General features: G+C 43.7%; 1 protein-coding gene across 1 annotated transcript in view; it reads right to left on the bottom strand.

Moving 5' to 3' along the window:
- Positions 1–27016, bottom strand: part of sacs2 (sacsin molecular chaperone 2) — a 103997-nt gene that overhangs the window by 54618 nt on the left and 22363 nt on the right. Inside the window, exon 2 of the mRNA XM_067974229.1 lies at positions 9519–9554. Within this exon, the coding sequence (XP_067830330.1) occupies positions 9519–9535 (17 nt within the window). The 5' untranslated portion in view covers positions 9536–9554. The remainder of the gene's footprint in view (positions 1–9518; positions 9555–27016) is intronic.

Raw genomic sequence — 27016 nt, 5'->3', positions numbered from 1 at the left:
TCTCTCTCTTTTTTCAACTTTCTCATCTCTCTCTCTCTCTCTTTTTTCACTTTTCATATCTCTCTCTCTCTCTCTTTTCACTTTCATCTCTCTCTCTCTTTCTTTCACTTTTCATCTCTCTCTCTCTCTCTTTTCACTTTTCATCACCTCTCTCTCTCTTTTTTCACTTTTATCTCTCTCTCTCTCTTTCTTTTCACTTTTCATCTCTCTCTCTCTCTCTCTTCTCTCTCTCACTCTCTCTCATCTCTCTCTCTCTTTTCACTTTTCATCCTCTCTCTCTCTCTCTTTTTCACTTTCATCTCTCTCTCTCTCTCTCTCTCTTTCACTTTTCATCTCTCTCTCTCTCTCTCTCTTTCTTTCACTCTTCTCATCTCTCTCTCTCTTTTTCACTTTTCATCTCTCTCTCTCTCTCTTTTTTCACTTTCATCTCTCTCTCTCTCTCTCTTTTTTCACTTTCATCTCTCTCTCTCTCTCTCTTTTCACTTTTCACTCTCTCTCTCTCTCTTCTTTTCCCCCTTTTCTTCTCTCTCTCTCTCTCTTTTCACTTTTCATCCCTCCAATCACATATCACAACAAAACCAAAACTAATAATAATCTCTCTCACCACACCTCTAACACCAAACACACAACAACAACAACAAACAACACAACCAACACAAACACCACCAACACACCAACACACCACAAACCAACACCCCCAACACAAAACCACACACCCCACACACACCAACCCCAAACACAAACACACCACACAAACACCCACCACAACCACACCCCCACCAACCACAACACAACCCACCAAACACAACACAACAAACCAACCCACAACCCCAACAACACAACCACACACAAACCACACACACAAACCAACCAAACAACAACCACAACAACACCACACAAAAACCCAACACCACAACACCAACACCAACACAAACACACACCAACAACAACACAACCACACACAACAAAAACAACACCACACAACAAACACACACACCAAACAACAACACCAACAACACACCAACAACAACAAACAAACAACACAAAAACACAACACCCACACAACACACCAAACACACAACAACACAAAAACACAACAACACAAAACAACCACCCACACAAACACACAACAAACCACAAAACAACACACCAAACACACACAACAAACAACACCAAAAACCACACAACACAACACCACCAAACAACAACCACACAAACACAACAACCACAACACAAAACACACCAACAAAACACAACAAACACACACAACAACCACAACACACACACAAAACCACAAAACAACACACACCACAACAAAACCACACACCAACAACAACACCACAAAACAACAACACACCACACAAACACCACACAAACAAACAACACACAAACAACAAAACACCACACCCACACAACACAACACAAACCACACCACAAAACAACACACACCACACACACACCCACCCACCACCAACACCAACAACAACCACAAAACCCACACAACAACCACACACACCCCACACACAACACACCAACACACACAACAACAACACCACACCCCACAACAACACAACACAACAACCCACAACACAACACACCACACACACACACAACACACCCAACACCACAACAACACACCAACACCCCCAACACACAACCACCAACCCCACACACAACACAACACCCAAACCCACACACACACACCCACACCACACACAACACACAACAACCCCCCCCACACACACACAACCCAAACCCCCACAACAATCACACCTAACCCCCCACACACTCACACCTCAACCCCAACCCCACTCACACACTCACCACCAACAACCCCCTCACCTCACATCAACCCACCCACCCTCTCACACTCACAACCAACCCCCCACTCACTCCTCACAACCCCACTCCCCTCACTCTCTCATCCCCTATCCCCCCCCTCTCTCTCTCATCCCCATATCCCCCTCTCTCTCTCTCTCTCATCCCCTATCCCCCCCTCTCTCTCTCATCCCCTATCCCCCCCTCTCTCTCTCTCTCATCCCCTATCCCCCCTCTCTCTCTCATCCCTATCCCCCCCTCTCTCTCTCATCCCCTATCCCCCCTCTCTCTCATCCCCTATCCCCCTCTCTCTCATCCCCTATCCCCCCTCTCTCTCTCTCATCCCCTATCCCCCCCTCTCTCTCTCTCATCCCCTATCCCCCCCTCTCTCTCTCTCATCCCCTATCCCCCCTCTCTCTCTCTCATCCCTATCCCCCCCTCTCTCTCTCTCATCCCCTATCCCCCCTCTCTCTCTCTCATCCCCTATCCCCCTCTCTCTCTCTCTCGTCCCCTATCCCCCCTCTCTCATCCCTATCCCCCTCTCTCTCTCATCCCTATCCCCCCTCTCTCTCTCTTCCCCTATCCCCCCTCTCTCTCTCTCTCTCATCCCCTATCCCCCTCTCTCTCTCTCTCTCTCATCCCCTAACCCCCCTCTCTCTCTCTCTCTCATCCCCTATCCCCCTCATCTTTTACCTCATCACCTTCTATAACCCGCGAGCGGCCGAATGCTCGCTGGGCTTTTTAAGTATTACGAACATTTTGACTTTGGATGTATATAAGTTTTGTTCGATGTTTTACCTTTTACCGGGGATCATGGTTGCAAACCGACAGGTTGCAGCCGCCGACCGTTTGCCGCCTATGGGCGAGCGCGCGCCCCCCCGCCGACCGTTAACATTTGAATCGGCGCGCGGGGGGAAGGAGCGCGGAGTGCGCGGCACATGGCGCCACACCCCAAGCCAGGGCAACAGGTGAGATTGTGGACGGGGATGAACTTACTAAATACAATCCTACCAAGGATATTTTTATCCATAGAAGTGATGTAAGGTGAGCCGCACCAGGGCTTGGCGCCTAAGCTTACACATTGATTTTTATCCTTATTTAATTGTGCAGGAGGTTTTTTTGTGACCTGAGGGATAGGACTTTACCTCAGTGCCCTCAATAGTCCCAACTGCCAACACCAGCCACATACCGTGATGCATTGTCAAAAAGCATTGCGCTGTATATCACCTGTTGTGAGGCCAGGCTGCTCTCTCTCCCAGGGTAGAGAAACCAGATAATGTGCTTTAGTTTTTGGAAAAAATCTTTCCCCCCGAGTGTTGGAAAAATGAGATCTTGACCCACTGAAAAGAAACCCAGGTTTTGGCCCCACAATTCCAGTTTAACTGGCTTGAATTCCTTCCTGGCTCGGATTGCTGCTATGGAGTATAAGGGACAGAGAAATACCTCTTTCCTTACTGGTAATCAAAATAAAATGGGGGAAGAAACAGACTGGCATATGGTGTACAGGTGATACTGTGAACAATATATTTGTCATACCCTGATTTCCACTTTCTGATCTGCTTGCCAGTGATCTTCCATAATATTCTCAGATGGTAAATATAAAGGTTAAAGAGAGTTCTACTCTACCAAACTGTCACATAATCCTAACCAATGTACAGGGAGATACCTATAAACTTACGTAAGATTCCACAGCCACTCCTTACTCCTGTGCTCTAAGCCTTAAACTGCTGGATAGATGCAGCATGGAACAGAAGACTTGTTTAGAATTCCCCTCCTATTACATCACAAAGTGCCATCTTTATTAAATTTAATGGGGCCAATAGTGGGCAACGGGTAGTTACGTAATATTAGCAGGTAAAGGAAACTGAGTACAGGAAATTCTTCTCAGAAATATGCCTTTACTTTCAAAGTACAACGTAGTAAAACAGGAACTCAGAAATTTTAGATAGGATGGAGCAGATTCACTCCACAGAAGCTAGTAATCTAATAATTATTTAATAAGAACATTTTTTTGGTCAGTAAGGTGTCTGGTAAAACAATTTACTGAGAAAACAGCTTACTGGGATGGGCCTGTCCACACGGTTTTGTGTGGGTATGTTTTTCTTTCCCTCTCCCATCCCATAAGACCATAAAAGATAGGAGCAGGAGTAGGCCATTTGGCCCCTAGAGCCTGCTCCGCCATTTAATGATATCATGGCTGATCTGATTTTTACCTCAACTCCACTTTCCCGCCCTTTCCCCATATCCTTTGACTCCCTTGCTGATCAAAAATTTGTCTAACTCAGCCTTGAATGTATTCAATGACTCAGCCTCCAAAGATTTTTGGGGTAAAGAATTCCAAAGATTCACGACTCTCTGGGAGAAGAAATTCCTCCTCATTTCCGTCTTAAATGGGCGACCCCTTATTCTGAGACTATGCCCCCTAGTTTTAGATTCCCCCATGAGGGGTAACATCCTCTCAGCCTCTACCCTAATGAGTCCCCTCAGTTTCTTGTATGTTTCAATAAGATCTCCTCTCATTCTTCTAAACTCCAATGAGTACAGACCCAACCTGTTCAATCTTTCCTCATAAGACAACCCTTCCATTCCCCGAATCAACCTAGTGAACCTTCTCTGAACTGCCTCCAATGCAAGTATGTCCTTCCTTAAATAAGGGCACCAGAACTGTACACAGTACTCCAGGTGTGGTCTCACCAGCACCCTGTACAATTGTAGCATGACTTCCCTGCTTATACTCCATCCCCCTAGAAATAAAGGCCAATATTCCGTTTGCCTTCCGGATTATCTGCTGCACCTGTATGTTGACTTTTTGTGTTTCATGTATGAAGACACCCAGATCCCTCTGTACCACAGCATTTTGTAGTATTTCTCCATTCAAATAATATTTTGCTTTTTTATTTTTCCTCCCAAAGTGGATGACTTCACATTTTTCCGCATTATATTCCATCTGCCAAATTTTTGCCCATTCGCTTAACCTGTCAATTTCCCTTTGCAGACACTTTGGGCCCAATTTTACCAGGGGTGCGGGTTCTCGGCGGGTAGGAACGCGCCCGGTGAAATTAGTGGGTTGCCCGCGCGATCGTAGCAGGCAACACACTAATTGGATCCACTTACCTGCTCCTCCGGGTTCCCCGATGCTGATCTGCGCGTCGGGTGGGCTGCGCATGCGCAGTAAGCTCTGTCAGCTGGAGGCCCTCTATTTAAAGGGGCAGTCCTCCACTGACAGTTGCTGCCACAAACAGCAAAAATTACAGCATGGAGCAGCCCAGGGGGAAGACTGCTCCCAGTTTAATGATGCCTCATCCCAGGTATCATTAGATGGGGTGAGGAGGAGGGGGAGGACAGAGATCTTCCCCCCGGCGGGCGGGAGGAAGCGGCCCACCTCTGCCACCAAGAAGGCCTGGCTCGAGGTGGCAGAGGGGGTCACCTGCGCCACCAACATATCGCCCACCTGCATACAGTGCAGGAGGCGCTCCAATGACCTCAGTAGGTCAGCCACAGTGAGAACACGTAGTCTTTCCCCTACACTCCGCCTGCCACAACACTGCCCCCACCCCACATCTCCTTCGGCACTGCCAACACTACTCTGTCACATGACCCCTCATACCCACTCAAACCTCATCCTCATCTTACCTGCACCTACTCACCTCGCGAGTACTCACCCCGCCACTACCACGCAACCCAATCCTCATACAATCTCATGGCTCTATCCCATACTCACCCTCTCGTGCATCTCTCTCACGGTCAGCCTCACTCAACCTGCCACCACCTGTGCTGCAGCCACAGGGCATGCATCACATATGTGCAGTAGGCAGCGTAAGGCAAACGTGTCGTGAGCATGAAGGGGATGCACAAGGGTGTTTGAGGGATTGTCATGGTTCTTACTTCCATTGAATTAAAGAACAACTCACATCACACATTATATTGGCACCACTACTGCCATGTCTTCGCGAATCCTGTCCGGTTTGTGCAATAATGCCAGCTCCTGGGTATCCCTATGAGGACCCACCACTGATGCCACCCAGTGTGTCACTGCAGAGTGGGTGTAGGTGTATTTGCAGGGCTCTTCTGCGCAGACGACTGAGAGACATCGGGGATGTCCCCGGTTACAGCCTGGAAGGCTGTGGAGCAGAAATTCGGGAGGGCAGTGGTGACTTTGACAGCGACAGGTAGGAAGATGGTGCACGGGCCAGCCAGGAGCAGCTCGGCATGAAAGAGGCTGCAGATGTCCACGGCTATACGTCGAGTGACTCTGAGCCTCCGTGTGCACTGCTGCTCAGAGAGGTCCAGGAGGCTGAGCCTCGGTCTGTGGAACGTGTGGCGAGGGTAGTGCCCTCTGCGACGCATCTCTCTCTGCGGTAGCCCTCCCTCCTGCTGTACAGGTGGATGTGTCACAGCACTCTGTTGTGGAGCTCCACGTGTCAGAGGTGGACGGCGTGGATGGCGAGGCTGGTGAGGCTGGTGATGCTGTTCGCCCTCCGAGGAAGTCATGACTACAGCTACGGTGGCCCCCATCCGCAAGATGTACATCTGAGGGGGTGCGCAAGGTAGGTACATGTCTCCGGACCCCGGGGTAAGTGTGCAGGTTGGTGACTTCGACCATCAGGAAGAGGGTGGTGGAGGCCAAACTTTGTCCCAAGTGACAGAGCGGCCTCCTGCAATGGCTGAGGGTCTCCCTCCCAACTGTCAAATGGACCTTTGCAGCTGCAACAGGCTGACGGCTGCAACACGTCCATTTCAACTGGGACTGTTTCCCCCAGTGTGTGAAACAGTCCCATGTTTATCCAAAATCACACACAGTCCCTTCATCAGGTCAGTTAATGACCTGAACAACCAAAGTAAATACACTCAAGTGGCATCCCGCTGGCTTTAATTGCCTGCGGGATTCCCACCAGCGGGGGCTGCGCACGCACCCCCCCACGTCAGCGCGGAACCCGGAAGTGGGCGGGATCGAGGCGCGATCCGGTCCCGCTCCGGGATTTCGGGATTTTCGGGGCCCCCCCGCCGAGAACGCACCCGGTAGCGGGTGCTAAAATTGGGCCCTTTGTGTCCTCATCGCAACTTGCTTTTCCACCTATCTTTGTATCATCAGCAAATTTGGCCACAAGACACTCTGTTCCTTCATCCAAGTCATTGATATATATTGTAAATAGTTGAGGCCCCAGCACTGATCCCTGTGGCACCCCCACTAGTTACATATTGCCATTTTAAAAATGACCCTTTTATCCTGACTCTTTGTTTTCTGTTAGTTAGCCAATCCTCTATCCGTGCCAGTATATTACCCCCAACACCATGAGCTCTTATCTTGTGCCGTAATCTTTTATGTGGCACCTTATCGAATGCCTTTTGGAAATCCAAATATACTGCATCCATTGGTTCCCCTTTATCCACCCTGCCCAGTACTTCTTCAAAGAACTCTAATAAATTTGTCAGACATGATTTCCCTTTCATAAAACCATGTTGACTCTCCTTGATTGTATTATGAGTCTCCAAATGTCCTGCTACTACTTCCTTAATAATGGATTCTAGCATTTTCCCAATGACAGACGTTAGGCTAACTGGTCTATAGCTAAAACTTTCTGTCTCACTCCCTTCTTGAATAGGGATGTTACGTTTGTGGTTTTCCAATCCGCTGGGACCTTTCCAGAATCTAGTGAATTCTGGAAGATTACAATCAATGCATCCACTATCTCTGTAGCCACTTCCTTTAAGACCTTCGGATGCAAGCCATCAGGTCCAGGGGACTTGTCAGCCTTTAGACCCATTAGTTTACCTGGTACTTTTTCTCTAGTGATAGTGATTGTTTTTAGTTCCTCCCTTCCCTTTGCCCCTTGATTTTCTACTATTACTGGTATATTATTAGTGTCTTCTACTGTGAAGACAGACACAAAATATCTGTTCAATTCCTCTGCCATTTCCTTGTTTTCCATTATTATTTCCCCAGTCTCATCCTCTCAGGGACCAATGTTTACTTTAGCTACCCTCTTCCTTTTTATATACTTGTAGAAGCTTTTACTGTCAGTTTTTATATTTCTTTGCTAGTTTACTCTCATAATTTATTTTCTCCCTCTTTATTATCCTTTTAGTCATCCTTTGCTGGTTTTTAAAGTTTTCCCAATCTTCGGACTTACCAGTAATCTTTGCCAAGTTGTATGCTTTTTCTTTTAACCTGATACCATCCTTGACTTCCTTAGTTAGCCATGGTTGGTTCACCCTTTTTGTGGAGTTTTTCCTCCTCACAGGGATATATTTTTGTTGCGAGTCATAAAACATCTTTTTAAATGTTTGCCACTGCTTATCCACCATCATACCATCTAATCTGTTTATCCAGTCCACTTTAGCCAATTCCACCCTATTGCTTTATAATTGCCCTTATTTAAGTTTAATACAGTAGTTTCAGACCAAGATCCTCGCTCTCAAACTGGATGTGAAATTCTATCATGTTATGATCCCTTTGTTCTGTTCCTATTTAAATGTTCATTTTTTCAGTTCTGATAAAGGGTTACACCCAAAATGTTAACTTGTCTGTTCTGTCCACGGATGTTAATTGACTTGCTGAGTGTTTCCAGCATTTTCTGTTTTTGTTAAAGAAATCCTTTACATTTTTGACCAACTAATTTACAGCTTGTGCAGTTTGGAGGATTTCCTGGTCGATCTGTGCCTGTGACAGGTTGGCGATGTGTAGGAATGCCGGTCAGGATTTGCTCATGTTTTTTGCTCAGGTGACCCTTGAGCGCCAAGATGTGGACATGATATGGAATTCTTGCTTGATTTCCCCCTATTTTGTTATTTTGAATTTTATTGTAACTTGGTTATTTTTGTTTGGGTGTGAAATCTCTCCCTGCAATTTTAATCTTGTTATCCTTTGGGGAGGCACCTGCTGAATTCCAGTGGAGTTGGGCTAGCTCAATCTCACAAATCCCCAGGCCTGCTTAAAATAAGACCGTTTCATGATATTCTGATGTTACTGTTACTTCTTCCTATATGCATTACCCAACATTTCTATCCACATTAAAATCCATCTGCTACAACTCAGCCCATTTACAAAACTGGTCCAAGTCTCTGAAGATAATAGCCCTGAATTTCCTCAGACATTCTGCCTCTGTAACTTCATCATAAGTGCAGCGGAAACCCCGTTTCGGCATATATACGGAGCTTCTGCCACATTTTGACAAAATTACAGCGGTGTAGCAATTCGGGTACAACTCTAGTATTTAAGAAGTGCTGAAAATATCAACCAAAGTCTCATTAATGTCCTCCTAGTATCCCATCTGGCTGAGGAGCCTTATTTAGTCCTTCCAATCACTGCATAATGCACTCTTTACTCACTTGTGTGTGGATTTCTTAGCCCTTTTACCGTGACTGGAATTTGTCTTCAGTTCTCCTTTGTGAAAACTGACGGAAAGAATCCATTCAACATAGCTGCCATATCCTGATCATCTGCAGTACTTTTCAGCAATTTCTCCTTTAATGGACCCAGTTCTTCATTGTCCTTCCTTCTACTTTAACATAATTGTAAAACATTTGGGGTTCCTTTTTACATTGGAGCAATATAAAAGGAGTATCAGATATGCTATTCCTGAACCAGTATTAATGTTTTACTTAATGCAAAGCGGGTAAGTGATCAGTTCTCCCACAATGTGGTACTTTGTTTTGACAACCATACAATTCATTGTTTTATCTTTAAGTTAAAACAGTACCTTTCGGTCGGCAACATTTTCCCGGGCACCCATCGCCTGTTAAGAGGAAAAAAGTTTCAGCAAATGTATTCAAACAAAACCATCCCATAATTCCATGGAAATGGTTAGGTAGCATCACTGACTGCAGAATGTGCTTGTCATTGGGTGATCTTAATTATAAAAGTATTTGTGTTTCCCAGAGTCCTTTTTTCGAATGCCAATGTTCGCCCCTCCTCTTCTGAAGGTGCTGATGTCTTGCTGGGTCCATGCCGACATGTCATACCTTGCCAAGTGATCATTCTTCATGTGAGCTTAGACACTAAAAGTGTTGGCAAGATATTTGACCTGAGAGGCATCACGGTTGAGCCCAAAACCGTTCTCAACAGCCATCCATTCAAGGGCCCTTTATAGAAGGGGTCACTGGATAGTGAGCAGGAGCATGAAGTCAGGCACTGAGGTGATTAGAGTGCCCCAACTACAGCTCCAGCTGACAATAGCTAACTCAACAGACACCATGGGGTTTTCTGATCTGTATGACGAAACAGAGTCTATTTCGCCTGAACCAGTGGCATTGGGTGATACACAAAACTTATCAATTTCCAATGAGTGCTCTCTCAGGAGAAATGACTAAACAGGGTATGGCAGTACTCAGTGATCATAGAAGAGAATCATAGAAAGGTTACAGCATGGAAGGAGGCCATTCGGCCCATCGAATCCATTCCAGTTCTATGCAAGAGCAATCCAGCTAGTCCCACTCCCTGGCCCTATCCCCGTAGCCCTGCAAATTTTTCCCTTTCAAGCACTTATTCAGTTCCCTTTTGAAGGCCATGATTGAATCTGCCTCCACCACCCCCCTGTGGCAGTGCAATCGAAATCCTAACCACTCGCTCTGTAAAAAAGTTTTCTCTCATGTCACCTTTGGTTCTTTTGCCAATCACCTTAAATCTATGCCCTCTGGTTTTTGACGCTTCCATCAATGGGAACAGTTTCTCTCTATCTATTCTGCTTATACCCTTCATGATTTTGAATACCTATATCAAATCTCCTCTCAACCTTCTCTGGTCCAAGGAGAACAACCCCAGCTTCTCCAGTCTATTCAAGTAACTAAAGTCCCTCATCCGTGGAATCATTCTAGTAAATCTCTTCTGCACCCTCTGTAAGGCCTTCACATCTTTCCTAAAATGCGGTGCCCAGAACTGGACACAATACTCCATTTGTGGTTAAACCAGTGTTATATAAAGGTTCATCATAACTTTTGTACTCTGTGTCTCTATTTATAAAGCCCAGGATCCCGTATGCTTTTTTAACCGCTTTCTCAACCTGCCCTGCCACCTTCAATGATTTGTGTACATATATCCCCAGATCTTTCTGTTCCTTTACCCCTTTTAGAATTGTGCCCTTTAGTTTATATTGCTTCTCTTCCATTTTTCCAACCAAAATGCATTGCCTTGCATTTTTCTGCGTTAAATTTCATCTGCCACGTGTCCGCCCATGCCACCAGCCTGTCTATATCCTCCTGAAGTCTATCACTATCCACCTCACTGTTCACTACCCTTCCAAGTTTTGTGTCATCTGTAAATTTTGAAATTGGGCCTTTTATACCCAAATCCAAGTCATGAATATATATCAAGAAAAGCAATGGTCTCAGTACCAACCTCTGGGGAACACCACTGTACGTTTCCCTCTAGTCCGAAAAGTAACCGTTCACCACTACTCTCTGTTTCCTGTCACTTAGCCAAATCTGTATCCATGTTGCTACTGTCCCCTTTATTCCATGGGCCGCAATCTTGATGACAAGCCTACCATGCAGCACTTTATCAAATGCCTTTTGAAAATCCATATACACCATATCAACTGCATAGCCCTCATCTACCCTCTCTGTTACCTCATCAAAAAACCATTGGGAGAGCTGGTCACGTTTTTTTTAAACTAAAGCCAATCTCTATGGAGAATAATCTTTTACTGAAGGACACTTCCTTGCGGACTTGCAGTTTCTGAGAATAGATCCCATCGAGCTTGGCAAGTGTCTGTAGTTGAAAATATAGATCAGCATTTTTGTTGAATACCATTTGACAATTGTGATTTGCTTCGCAAATCAGTGTTGGATGACTTTTGGTGTTTGTTAACTAGCTTCTTTGTGGTCTGTTCTCTATCTGAGTAAGAGGGCTGAGTAGGAAAGAAAAGATGGAAGCCTATAATGAAGCCCAAAGTGTTTAATGTATTGATGATGTGGAGATGCCAGTGATGGACTGGGGTGGACAAATGTAAGGAATCTTACAACACCAGGTTATAGTCCAACAAATTTATTTTAAAATCACAAGCTTTCAGAGATTATCCCCTTCGTCAGATGAATGAGTGAAAAGGTTCTCAAATCGCATATCTTATACTATGTTGGGACAGCATCACACCAATCAAAAGGTGTCGTTGTTATTCAAACAGGCCAGTCACGGAGAACAGCACGTCCCAGTACACTGGATATACATTGTGTCGATTACACAGGCAGGCAGAAAGAAACTCAAAATGGCAGAGAGAGAGAGAGAGAATATTAAAAAACATATAATTTTTTTCCCCCTTTTTGCTGGTGGGGTTACGTGTAGCGTGACATGAACCCAAGATCCCGGTTGAGGCCGTCCTCATGGGTGCGTGTTGTGGGGAAAAAATCACCACTCGGAGTCAGACTTAAAGATTCAACATGCAGTTTATTGGACAAAGCTTTGGGAGAAGGACTGAATAGTGTCCCTTTGTTTAATAGAATCCATTTTGTTTAATAGTGTCCATTTTATTAGTAGTCAAGCGTTATATTTAAGCCTTTAATTAAGGTTAGTCTAATCTACACAAAGCGCATTTCAGTGTGGTTTTAGGGTAAATACCACTGTCGTGTACCCATTAGTCACTTCATCGTTGCCTTTAATTCAACAGTCCAAAATCCACGCTAACAGTGCGGAACTTGGCTATCAACTTCTGCTCGACGATTCTCTCTCTCTCTCTCTCTGCCATTTTGAGTTTCTTTCTGCCTGCCTGTGTAATCGACACAATGTATATCCAGTGTACTGGGACGTGCTGTTCTCCGTGACTGGCCTGTTTGAATAACAACGACACCTTTTGATTGGTGTGATGCTGTCCCAACATAGTATAAGATATGCGATTTGAGAACCTTTTCACTCATTCATCTGACGAAGGGGATAATCTCCGAAAGCTTGTGATTTTAAAATAAATTTGTTGGACTATAACCTGGTGTTGTAAGATTCCTTACATTTAATGTATTGGACAGAGCGTGTTATATAAAGATTAGTGGGCAGTTGGTTCCAACGCTGTAATTGATGAAAGGGTTTATCAAAGATATTGTGAATTGTGAGAGCAAATCTGGAGTGGTTAATGGCGATCATGTGACACCCCTCCCCTTATATTGATAACAACTTTGCAGTCATTGTAGAGTTGTATTTTTTAATTTTGCTGACAGGAGCTGTTAGGTTAGATGCTGGTGGCCTGTGTGCTTCAAATCGTTAGCTCTGATGACATCTTTACTAAAGGATTAACAAACCTATTACTATTGCTCCAAGTTTCGCTTTTAAAATTATTTATATTTTCCCCTTTCCTCTTTTATATCTCCTTGGCCAAGAGGGCAGGCTGGTGGCCTGTGTCCATGGCCCTGATATTAACTTGGAGCCAGGAAGGGTGGGGTGGGGTTTGCAGGCAGGAAACCCAGAAGTAAGGGTTTCCCACAGGTCCCACTGAATAGGTTCCCCGCCCGATAGCCAGCCAGATTGACAGGCTGGCTGCCTGTCAGATGGGCAAGCAGCCATGGTGCGGATGCCAAGAGGGAGATCGCTACAAGGAGATGCTGGAGGACTGCGAGGCGGGTAAATGCTTATAATTATATTTGTACAGTTAGGAGTTGGTGTCGGACATTGGTGGGGTGTCTTGGACATCGTGGGGGTCGGTCAATCGCAGCAAGTAAGCTTGTTGGGCCTGGAGAAAACGCTCCCGCTCCTCCTGGCCCACAAGCGGTGCAATAAAGGCACTTACCTCACGTTATGGCCCTTCTCGCCTCGGTTTCATTGGAGAGATTCACGAGCCTCGGGAAACCCGCGCTTGAGGCGTTAAATTTGAAGGTCTGTTACGATCAATTTAAAAAGACCTAATTAATGTCTCATGATGACGTTAATTGCTCCGATAACTACCCGCCCACCTGAACTAATTAGGGACCCACCTCCGGTGAGTAGATTACGAGCATGCATCCAAACGGTCCTCCATTAAACCTGGAAGTGGGCACGTTGGAGCCAGGTTGCGGTTGTGCTTGAAAATTCATTAATTTTAACTTCCCATCTGTTCTTGGGGGTTAAAATTCTCCCCCATGTCTCTACCTACATCGTTCTATATTCATCTACTAGGAGGTGTGTAAAAGCAGTCCTCCAGTGTTCCCTGTCTTACTGTGGTGAATTGCACCTCCACATCACCTATCCTGGGCCTTCTTTGACTGAGGTTTTGATAGTTTATATTAGGGTCAGTTCTATGATGAGGCTATACTCATCAGGAACTAGATTGAAACTGCCCATACTCATTTCTCATAGGACCCTTGCATTTAACAGCAGAGACTTTAATTCCACTCATTTGGGCTAGATTTATCCAACGCACTTCCCCTTCCCTGGTCAGTGTATGTTAGAAAGAGGTTACCAACTTATGTTATAAATGTAGTTTCCTTGAAGAGAATCTAGTCTCAACCTTGACTACTGTTTGTTGATATTCTATCAGTAAACAGCTGTATAAGTTCTTTATGAATTTCTTTAGTTTGTGGTTTTCTAATTTTGAAAACATTGTCCATACCCCACTTACCCAGCGTGTGCAACACATTTACAAGCTGCATTTTATTTGTGCCTCTCATGACTTTAAAATGCTAAATCAAAAGGGGTGGTATAATTATGCCACAGAGTTTTAGAACACTCAGTTTATCCCTAGCTTTCTCCACATAGTACTTTATTGATCACACTCTTGCCCTAGGAGAGGCACCAATTGCAGGAGGCCTGGTACCTTCCTACAGGGAGTGAATGAAAACTGGAGGGTCAGTCATTCAGGCTAGAATGAGATTAAGAGACCTGGCAGTATTTCACCTGCTCTTGCTGTAGGTGGCGTGTGATACAGAGTAATGTAGGAGAAGAATAGGGGAAAAGATATAGAAAAAGAACTCACCAAAAGAATAGAAGTCGAATGAAGAAAATAACTAGGTGGAACAGTGTCCTTAAAGCTCTGGAACTTCTGTTGGAATCCAGGTCAAATTGATGGATCGTTAAGACTCTGCTTTCTGATAACAATTCTTAGTGAAATTAGTTTGAATGAGAGGGAATCTCAACCCAGTTCAAAATGAGTGTGGGATCAAACTGCATGTAACTGGCCTCTTTTCTTATCACACTGCTTGAATCATAAAGGTTGTCTCAGTGTCACCCCAGTCACATGATGTAATCATAGCTGTCACTATCCCCAGAGGCTCATGAGTGCTAAGTTCAAATTTAATTAACATTTTAATTAATAAAAGAAGTATAATTTGAATACAAGTCATCCCTCTGTGGTACCCTAGGTAATCCCTATACCTGAACCAGGTAGGTCCATAGTACTCAAGGGCACTGTTGATGATTGACCAGCAAGCTTGGCTTACTAGTGGAAGCTGGAGGGGTACACTTATGGCTGGGGTTCAGCATTCTTCCCACTCAGTTCCAGATAACCCTGCATCCAGTGCCCTAATTGGGGGGTAGGAAGGTCCTAGCTAGACAAGCAGCGGGAAGCGTTCCAGTAAACTGCACGGCTTTAGCTAGTTGAACTCTCAAGTACTCCCACTAAGGTATTAGGGAAAGAATTACAGGATTCTGATCTAGCGATGATAAAGGAGTAACAAAATGCCCAGGCTTCCCACTTTTGTGCTTGCTCATTAAAGTGAATGTGTGAAAAATTGCGAGCTGGCGAGCATAGAAGTGAAAAATCTCAACCTATATGTCCAAGTTAGGATCATGTGTGATTTGAAGGTGATAGCGTTCCCATGACATTGTTACATAGAAACATAGAAATATAGAAAATAGGAGCAAGAGTAGGCCATTCGGCCTTTCAGGCCTGCTCCGCCATTCAAAATGATCGTGGCTGATCGTCAAACTCAGTACCATGTTCCCACTTTTTTCCCATATCCTTTGATCCCTTTAGCATTAAGAAATATATCTATCTCCTTCTCGAATACATCTAATGACTTGGCCGCCACAGTCTTCTGTGGTAGAGATTCCACAGGTTCACCACCCTCTGAGTGAAAAAATTTCTCCTCATCTCGGTTCTAAATGGCATACCCTGTATCCTGAGACTGTGACCCCTGGCTCTGGACTCCCCATCCATCGGGAACATCCTCCCTGCATCTAGTCTGTCTAGTCCTGTTAGAATTTTATATGTTTCGATGAGATCACCTCTCAATCTTCTAAACTCTAGTGAACATAGGCCTAGTCGACCCAATCTCTCCTCATACGTCAGTCCTGCCACCCCAGGAATCAGTCTGGTAAACCTTCGTTGCACTCCCTCCATCGCAAGGACATCCTTCCTCAGATAAGGAGACCAAAACTGCACACAATACTCCAGATGTGGTTTCACCAAGGCCCTGTATAACTGCAGTAAGACATCCCTGCTCCTGTACTCAAATCCTCTTGCAATGAAGGCCAACATACTATTCACCTTCCTAACTGCTTGCTGCACCTGAATGCTCGCTTTCAGTGACTGGTGTACAGGGACACCCAGGTCTCGTTGCACCTCCCCTTTTCCCAATCTATCACCAATTCAGATAATAATCTGCCTTTCTGTTTTTACAACTAAAGTGGATAACCTCACATTTATCCACGTCATACTGCATCTGCCATGTTCTTGCCCACTCACCCAACTTGTCGAAATCACATTGGAGCCTCTTTCCATCCTCCTCACAGCTCACATTCCACTCCAGCTTTGTGTCGTCTGCAAACTTGGAAATGTTACATTTAGTTCCCTCATCCAAATCATTGATATGTATTGTGAATAGCTGGGGCCCAAGCACTGATCCCTGCGGTACCCCACTAGTTACTGCCTGCCACCCGGAAAAAGATCCATTTATTCCTACTCTCTGTTTCCTGTCTTGTCAACCAATTCTCAGTCCATGCCAGTATATTCCCCCCAATCCCATGTGCTTTAATTTTGCACACTAACATCTTGTGTGGGACCTTATCAAAAGCCTTCTGAAAATCCAAATACACCACATCCACAGGTTCTCCCCTATCTATTCTACTAGTTACATTCTCAAAAAACTCCAGTAGATTTGTTAAGCATAAACCCATGCTGACTTTGTCCAATCCCGTTAATACTGTCCAAGTGTTCTGTTATCTCATCTTTTATAATAGACTGTAGCATTTTTCCCATTACTGATGTCAGGCTAACTGGTCTGTAATTCCCTGTTTTTTCTCTCCCTCCTTTTTTTAAATAGTGGGGTTACATTTGCCACCCTCCAATCTGTAGGAACTGTTCCAGAGTCTATAGAATTTTGGAAGATGATCACCAATGCATCCACTATTTCCAGGGCCACTTCCTTTAGTACTCTGGGATGTAGATTATCAAGCCCTGGGGATTTGTCAGCCTTTAGCCTCGTTAATTTCCCTAGCACTATTTTTTTTACTAATATTGGTTTCCTTCAGATCCTCCCTCTCACGAGACCCTTGGTTCCCTAACATTTCTAGGAGGTTATTTGTGTCCTCCTTTGTGAAGACAGAATTTGTGTGTTTAATTGTTCTGCCATTTCTTTGTTCCCCATTATAATTTCCCCCATTTCTGACTGTAAGGGACCTACAATTGTCTTCATTAATCTTTTTCTCTTGACATATTTATAGAAGCTTTTACAGTCAGTTTTTGTGTTCCCTGCTAGTTTACTCTCATACTCTATTTTTCCCCTCTTAATCAATCTCTTTGTCCTCCTTTGCTGAATTCTGAACTGCTCCCAATCCTCAGGCTTGCCGCTTTTTCTGGCAATTTTCTATGTCTTCTCTTTGGATCTAATACTATCCCTAATTTCTTTTGTAAGCCACGGTTGAGCCACCTTTCCTGTTTTATTTTTGCACCAGACAGGAATGAATAATTGTAATTCCTGCACACGTTCTTTAAATATTAGCCATTGCCTATCCACCGTCATCCCTTTTAGTAAAGTTCCCCAATCTATCATAGCTAACTCGCACCTCATACTTTCGTAATTTCTCTTGTCCTTCTCTGTGTTAGAGGTCACAAGGCTGGGAGGTGCTGTCAGAGTGGTGACTTGCTGCAGTGTACACCATAGATAGTACATACTGCAGTCAAAGTGTGCCAGTGGTAGAGGGGGTGGATAGAGTCCAGTGATAGAGACTTTGATCAAGCAGACTGCTCTGCTCCAGATGATGTTGAGCTTCTTCAGTGTTGCAATAGTTGCTCCCATCCAAGAGAGTGGGGACTATCCATCACATTTCAGAATTGAGTGGTGTAGATGGCAGAGAAGCTTTGAGAGGCCAGGAGGTGAACCACTCATTACGGATACCCAGCCTCTGCCCTGATTTTGTAACCATGGTGTTGATATATCTAGTCCTATTTAAGCTTCCGTCTAGTGACCCCCAAAATGTTGTTGATGGTGGGGGACTTGTCAATGGTGGTACTGCTAAAGGTCAGAGGAGGTGGTTGCATCTTTTCCTCTTGGAGGTGGTCATTGCCCAGCCCTTATATGGCATGAAAGTTACCATTCACTTGTCAGCCCAAGCCTGGATATTGTCCAGGTGCTGCTAGAGGCATTAACTTTCAGAGGAGTTGTGAATGGAGTTGAACACTATGATTCATCAGTGAACTGCCCCACTCCTGACTTTATGAAAGAGGGAAGTCATTGATGAGCAACTGAAGATGAAAATTAGCTGACTTTCTCTTGCCAGAGACTTCAAAAATGAAGTCAAGACAGTTATACATGATTTAACATCATGTTATTAGCACATTTGTGATAACATGATTAATATGTTACAGGATTAAGGAGAACAGGATATTATTTGTTAACTGATAGAATTTCAAGCTTTACACGCTCAGATTTAGCTGGGTTCTACTTACTACAGAACATAAGTTACACTCAACATCCAAGATTAACATAGTCAGAAAAGTTAATTTACAGTTAGATTTTATGTACAGATGATAGGTTAATGATTATTTCAGCATATTGGCAAAAATCTATTAGTTTTGACAGTATTATTCCTAGATTTTGCACAACCTCATGCATCTGAGTCAGTTGGAGTAGAGTTGGGTGGATCTGCTTCCCCTTGAAATATATGTATTCACCTCAGAATGCTTTCAGGGCTATTCCCCATTCATAGCGGTGGTATTCCTTCCCTTTTCAAGCACCAACTTTCACCCTGGTGTCCAACCTAGTACGTACTTATATTTTGGACTGTGGTTAAATTCTAATTTCTGTCTCTCTATACTTGGAGATTTGAACTGCCCCATGATAGAGTGATACACTTAAAATATTTGCCTCTGATGTAACTTTCCACTTTCACTCAACACCATCTCAGATTAGAAATTCTGCTTCTTAAGCTCTCTTAGTTCTTCTTAACCCTTCCCAGACTTCTGCAACTTCTGGCTGTGGTTTCAAAAAGCACAATCTTTTATATATAAAGAAAGAGTCCCTTTCCCAGCTATTCAATATCTGACCAATTAAAGTGATCCATCCTATCACAAGGATTCACTTAAGTGTCAATCACCTTAGATAGATCAAGGACATTAATGAGCATATTTGAATTATTCAATAAAGATCAGGCTTGCTCGTTAGCTAGTAAAATTCCATTACCCTCCTCGCCTTAAATATGATACACTGGACAGCACCAGATAAAGTTGGCTTTCCTTTAGTTTACTCCCAGTTATTCCCAATCTTACTCAGACATTATAATCCATCCTTCTCTGTAGGCTTGTAACCTCGACAAGTCTAGGTCTATCCAGAATTTCCTAGAATTTATCAGTATGGCTAAAGCACCACTTTTTGGAGTATTTTTTCTACAAAATCCACTTCCTGCCTCTTTGATCCCCTCCCAACCCAACTCCTGACCACTCAACTACCATACCTGGTCCCCATGTTCACTGACTTTGTTAATGACTACTTTTGTTCAAACACTGTTTCTCCCTATTTCAAACCTGCCATCATCATCTGTTCCTCAACAAGGCAACTCTTGACCCATCTCTCCTCTCCAGTTATCGCCCCATCTCTAACTCTCCTCTTTGTCTGAGGTCTTTGAATGTGTTGTCGCAGCTGCCCCCCCCCCCCCCCCCGATCCATGCTCACCTCTTCCACGACTCCCTGTTGGAATCCTTTCAATTCAGTATTTACCCTGATCACAGATATTCCATGTTACGGTACATTACCCTTACTTGGCCTTGACTTCTCTGCAGCATTTAACACAATTGATCATGTCATCCTTCTCCACTACCTTTCCTCTATGATCCATGACAATGATTCCACTTTTTCCTTTTTAGTTCCACTCCTACCTGTCCCAATGCAGCCAGTGCATTGCAAGTAATTTCTCCTCCTCTAGCCACTGAACAGTCATCTCCAAAGGATCCAGCCTTGGCTTCCTCATCTACCTGCTCTCTCTTAGTGACACTGCCTGTAGAAACAGGTTCAGCTTCCATATGTATGTTGAGGTCTCCACCACTTCCCTTGGACACCGCTGTTCTGACAGACCATCAGTCTGACATTAAGTCATGGATGAACCAGAATTTCCTCCAGAACATTGGAAAGATTGAAACCATTCTTTTTGGCCCTCACCAAGAAATCCAGGCTTAAATGCCATCGACTCTGTCCCCCTCCCTGGCTGCTTGTTCAGACTGAACCAGACTACACGCAACGTTAGTGATTTTTTTTGACCCAGAGCTGAGCTTCAAATACCATAAACTATCCATCACCAAGACTGCTTACTCCCACCGCCACAACATTGCCTCTTCCACCTCTCTAAGTGATAGTGCTAGCGTGCTCAGCCACTCTGCCGTGCCAAATTCATGACATCCTTAACTTTCCTTGGCATTTTATGTTCAAAGGTCCTTGTGGCAACCCACTGTCATCGAAATTCTTATCCACATCGTTGGGACTTTGAGACTCAATTCTTCAATATTTTCCTTGCCAGCCTCCCAATCACTATCCTCCATAAACTCAAAATTGTCGAAAACATCACCACTTGCATCCTATCCTGCATTAATGCCTGCTTTACCATCATCCTCCTCCTTGCTGTTCTATGATGGCCCTCTGTATCCCAGCGGATCAAATTGAAAATGTTCGTCCTCATCTATAAATCCTTCCTTGACACATCTATTACAGTTTTTTGAGGATGTAACTAGCAGGGTAGATAAAGAGGAACCAGTGGGTGTAGTACATTTGGATTTTCAAATGGCATTCGATAAGGTGCCACATAAAAGGTTGCTCACAGGGTTGGGGGTAATATATTAGCATGGATAGAGGATTGGTTAAAGGACAGAAAATGGAGAGTAAGGATAAACGGGTCATTCTCAGGCAGGCTGTAAATAGTGGGTTGCCGCAAGGATCGGTGCTTGGGCCCTTGCTATTTACAATCTATATTAATGACTTAGATGAAGGGACCGAGTGTAATGTATCCAAGTTTACTGACGACACAAAGCTAGGTGGGAAAGTAAGCTGTGAGGAGGTCTGCAAAGGGATATAGACAGATTAAGTGAGTGGGCAAGAAGGTGGCAGATGGAGTATAATGTGGGGAAATGTGAGGTTATTCACTTTGGTAGGAAGAATAGAAAAACAATATTTTTTTAGATGGTGAGAAACTATTAAATGTTGGTTTAGAGAGACTTGGGTGTCCTCGTACAAGAAACACAAAAAGTTAGTATGCAGGTACAGCAGGCAATTAGGAAAGCAAATGGCATGTTGGCCTTTATTGCAAGGGGGTTGGAGTGCAAGAATAAGGAAGTCTTACTACAGTTGTACAGGGCTTTAGTAAGACCTCACCTGGAGTACTGCGTACAATTTTAGTCTTCTTATCTAAGGAAGGATACACTTGCCTTGGAGGCGGTACAACAAAGATTCACTAGATTAATTCCTGGGATGAGAAGGTTGAGTAGAATGGGCCTATTCTCTCTGGAGTTTAGAAGAATGAGAGGTGATCTCATTGAAACATATAAGATTCTGAGGGGACTTGACAGGGTAGATGCTGAGAGATTGTTTCCCCTGGCTAGAGAGTCTAGAACTAGGGCATATTCACAGGAATAGGGAACGGCCATTCAAGACTGAGATGAGGAGGAATTTCTTCACACACAGGGTTGTGAATCTTTGGAATTCTTTACCCCAGAGGGCTGTGGATGCTGAGTCATTGAATATATTCAAGGCTGAGATTGATAGACTTTTGGACTCTAGGGGAATCAAGGGATATGGGAATCAGGCTGGAAAGTGGAGTTGAGGTTGAAGATCAGCCATGATCTGATTGAATGGTAGAGCAGGCTCGAGGGGCCATATGGCCTACTCCTGCTCCTATTTCTCATGTTCTTATGTTCCAATAACTCTGCAACCTTCCCCAGCCTTGCAACTCCTGCAATGCTCGCTGGTCCTCTAACTGGCTTCTGGCCATTCTCTTTCCATTTCACCATTGGTGGCATGCCATCAGCCACCTCAGCCAGCTCTCTGGAACTCCTACCCAAACCTCTGTCTTTTTATCTATCTACCCCGTTTAATATAGACTGGCCAAACCAAATTAGCAATAATACTGTGGAGGATGAATTCCTGGAGTGTGTATGAGATGGTTTTTTAGACCAGTACGTTGAGGAGCCAACCAGGGAACAGGCTATCCTAAACTGGGTAATGTGCATTGAGAAGGGGTTAATTAATAATCTTGTTGTGCGGCGTCTTTTAGGGAAGAGTGACCATAACATGATAGAATTATTCGTTAAGATGGAAAGTGAAGTAGTACAATCTGAAACTAGGGTCCTAAATCTAAACAAAGGAAACTACGAAGGTATGAGGAGTGAGTTGGCTATGATAGATTGGGAAGCTTCATTAAAAGTTAGGTGGATAGCCAATGGCTAACATTTAAGGAACGAATGCATGAATTGCAACAATTATACATTCCTTTCTGGCGCAAAAACACAAAAGGAAAAGCGGCCCAACCATGGCTAACAAAAGAAATTAAGGATAGTATTAGATCCAAAGAGGAGTCATATAAAGTTGCCAGAAAAAGTAGCAAGCCTGAGGATTGGGAGCAGTTTAGAATTCAGCAAAAAAGGACCAAGAGATTGATTAAGAGGGGAAAAATAGAGTATGAGAGCAAACTTGCAAGGAACATAAAAACGAACTGTAAAAGCTTCTACAAGTATGTAAAAAGAAAAAGATTAGTGAAGACAAATGTAGGTCCCTTACAGTCAGAAACGGGAGAATTTATAATGGGGAACAGGGAAATGGCAGAGCAATTAAACAAATACTTTGGTTCAGTCTCCATGGAAGAGGACACAAATTACTTCTCAGAAATGCTAGGGAACCAAGGAACTAGTAAGAAGGAGGAATTAAAGGAAATTAGTATTAGTAAAAAAAAGTGTTGGAGAAATTAATGGGACTGAAAGCTGATAAATCCCCAGGACCTGATAATCTGCATTCCAGAGTACTAAAAGAGGTAGCCATGGATATAGTGGATGTATTAGTTGTCATCTTTAGATTATGTACTCTATAGATTATGGAACAATTCCTGCAGATTGGAGGGTGGCAAATGTAAGCCTACTATTTAAAAGGGGAGCGAGAGAGAAAACAGGCAATTATAGACCGGTTAGCCTAACATCCATAGTAGGGAAAATGCTAGAGTCTATTATAAAGGATGTGAAAACAGGACACTTAGAAAATATCAACGGGATTAGACAAAATCAACATGGATTTATGAAAGGGAAACCATGTTTGACAAACCTACTGGAGTTTTTTGAGGATGTAACTGGTAGAATAGATAAGGGAGAACCAGTGGATGTGGTATATTTGGATTTTCAGAAGGCCTTTGATAAAGTTCCACATAAGAGGTTAGTGTGCAAAATTAAAGCACATGGGATTGGTGGTAATATACTGGCATGAATTGAAAATTGGTTAACAGACAGGAAACAGAGAGTAGGAATAAATAGGTCTTTTTCGGGTGGCAGGTAGTGACTAGTGGGATACCGCAGGGATCAGTGCTTGGGCCCCAGCTAGTCACAATATATAACAATGATTTGGATGAGGGAACCAAATGTAGTATTTCCAAGTTTGCTGATGACCCAAAACTAGGTGGGATTGTGAGTTGTGAGGAGGATGCAAAAAGGCTTCAAGGCGATTTAGACAAGTTGAGTGAGTGGGCAAATACATGGCAGGTGCAGTATAATGTGGATAAATGTGAAGTTATCCACTTCGGAAGGAAAAACAGAAAGGCAGAGTATTATTGAAATGGTGATAGATGGGGGAATGTTGATGTACAAAGGGACCTGGGTGTCCTTGTACACCAATCACTGAAAGCAAACATGCAGGTGCAGCAAGCAGTTAGGAAGGCAAATGGTATGTTGGCCTTCATTGCAAGAGGATTTGAGTACAGGAGCAAAGTCCTGCTGCATTTATACAGGGCCTTGGTGAGACCACACCTGGAGTAATGTGTGCAGTTTTGGTCGCCTTACCTAAGAAAGGATATACTTGCCATTGAGGGAGTGCAGCGAAGGTTGACCAGACTGATTCCTGGGATGGCAGGACTGTCATATGAGGAGAGATTGGATCGACTCGGCCTGTATTCACTTGAGTTTAGAAGAATCAGAGGGGATCTCATTGAAACGTATAAAATTCTGACAGGGCTAGACAGACTGGATGTAGGGAGGATGTTTCCCCTGGCTGGAGGGTCCAGAATAAGGGGTCACAGTCTCAGGATACAGGATAGGATATTTAGGACTGAGATGAGGAGAAATTTCTTCACTCAGAGGATGGTGAACCTATGGAATTCTCTACCACAGAAGGCAGTGGAGGCCAAGTCACTGAATATATTTAAGAAGAAGCTATATAGATTTCTAGACACAAAAGGCATCAAGGGGTATGAGCAGGAATATTGTATTGAGATAGAGGATCAGCCATGATCATAGTGAATGGCGGAGCAGGCTCGAAGGGCCGAATGGCCTACTCCTGCAGCTATTTTCTGTGTTTCTAAAAGCTTCCTCAAAATCCATCTCTCCAACCAAGCCTTCAGTTATCTCTCTTAACCCTACTCTGCATATGTTCCCTTTCTCCTTTGTAAACTACTTTAGGACAGGTGACAATGAACTCGAGGAGTGTAAAGTTTCCCCTGGGAACCTAGGAGGCCATTTCAAATTACCAGACTGCGCACAGCAAGGTCCCACAAACAGCAATGTGATAATGACCAAATAATCAGTTTTAGTGATGTTGGTTGAGAGATAAATATTGGCCAGGATACCGGGGAGAACTCTCTCCTCCTCAAAATCCTACCAGACTGCTTGGAGTTAAATTGAGTCGCTGGCTCGGTACACCTTTGTGATATGGTGACAAAATAAAAGCAGATAACTTTGATATTCCTGTTTAACAATCACTTTTGTAACAATAAAGGGAAGTTAAAATAAAAATGCTAGAAATATGCAGCAGGTCTGCCAGTATCTGTAAGGAGAAAAGATGCATTAATATTTTGGGTGCATACCCTTTGCCAGAACTGGAAAGTAGCACACAAATGAGTCCCCTATAGGACAGAACAGGTGGTTGGAAAGAATCACATATACTGTCTCCCATTACAAAGAAACAGTTACATAAGAACATAAGAAATAGGAGCAGGAGTAGGCTATACGGCCCCTCGAGCCTGCTCTGCCATTCAGTATGATCATGACTGATCTTTAACCTCAACTCCACTTTCCTGCCCAATCCCCATATAAGTTAATGGGCTTAATAGCCTGTGAGTAAGAAGATGCTATTGAAAACTAAATACATATCTACAGACGTGGCAATAGTTCATACAGAACAGTAAAAAAATGGCACCAGTAGTAGGATGTGATCTTGAGAATGTTCGAAGGAAATTGTGTTGGAAGAACCTAAAGACAGGGACAGAATGAAATACAGATATTAAGCAATGATCTTTTAAACCTTAGTATGAGTCACTATAGGGTTAATAAAACGTGCAATGAAAAATTGAACGCAGAATTCCTGCCTTTGCATGCTGCCAATCTGGCCAATCAAATGTTGTTCAGCCTCCATTCCCTTTCCCTTGCAGGATTTAGCTGGGATCTGTCAGCTGCCACATCTCCTCCCCCAGTACAACGCCAGTCAGCTGCCACATCTTCTTCCCCTGTACAAAGCCAGTCAGCTGCCATCTCTCTGCACCTCCTCCCCCAGTGCAAAGCCAGTCAGCTGCCACATCTCCTCCCCCAGTGCAAAGCCAGTCAGATCGAAGGACGAGGGCCACTCCTCCCGCTGAAGCTAGTGCTGCAGGCAGGTTTCGTACACAGCAATAGAAAACCTCCAGACATAATTAGCACACATTCATAACCACGCTCAGTAGCGGATAGGCATGAACGTTCCAATGGTCTCCATTGTTGTCACTGTCTTACCTCAAAACATAAAGCACTTCATATAATGAATTACTTTTATGAAGCACGATAATTTGTTTTACACACAGATAATAGTCACAAAAATAAGCAAAGGGTACATGAATACAAAGATTATACAAAGAGTTTAAACAGAAAAATTATTTTTAAAAATAGAAGTTTCAGAGACATTGGAACACTGATACTTAAGGTTGTAATCTAATCAAAGAGGTCAGGTGATAATGAACTCGAGGAGTGTAAAGTATCATTAAACTGCAAGATTTAATGCAGATTCAAGGCTCACTGTTGATAATATTTGTCTGTTCCTTACTATCATCAGGAGAGTTCAGGTGTTCTTGTACAATATTGTTCAATTCCACCAGTCAAAAATAGAGTAGCACCACAGTTGATTACAGGGAAAGCCCTTGTCTAAGCATATAGCATCATTGTTAGCTAGTACCGGACAGTAAGATGTTGAGGTAAAACATCAAAGCAGCTGAAGCCAACAAATGAATGGGCCTTATTTTAACGTTAAAATTGGTTTGGGCCTTGAAGCATATTCTATGCATTTATTATTCTTCATAATAGACACTATTAATAGTGAATGCATCACAGGCTGGTCTCCTCAGCTCTAAAACAAATACTTGATAGAGAAGAGGAGGAAGGAACTAAATTAAAATGGTAAAGCTACTTTTGATTCTGTTCATTGCCTACAGTGTTTGCTTGTCTGCTGATCTAAGGGTGCATTAAACACTGCAAGGTTAGTGTCAGGATAAAGCAGTTTTCGCACAGATGCTAAACTTCTAAATATAGATTTATGGCTCGACCTGACTCTGGAGTGACACTGCTTCTTCCAGTGTAAAGTTGTGTCCTGATTCTAGATTCAGAATGCAATTACACTCTAATGTAGGGTAAGTCCAATAGGAAATTCAGGAGAAACGTCTTTACCCGAA

This window comes from Heptranchias perlo, chromosome 40, assembly GCF_035084215.1.
Source record: "Heptranchias perlo isolate sHepPer1 chromosome 40, sHepPer1.hap1, whole genome shotgun sequence".
Lineage (NCBI taxonomy): Eukaryota > Metazoa > Chordata > Chondrichthyes > Hexanchiformes > Hexanchidae > Heptranchias > Heptranchias perlo.
The sequence above is the reverse complement of the archived record's forward strand: the minus strand, read 5'-3'. Positions and strand labels throughout refer to the sequence as shown.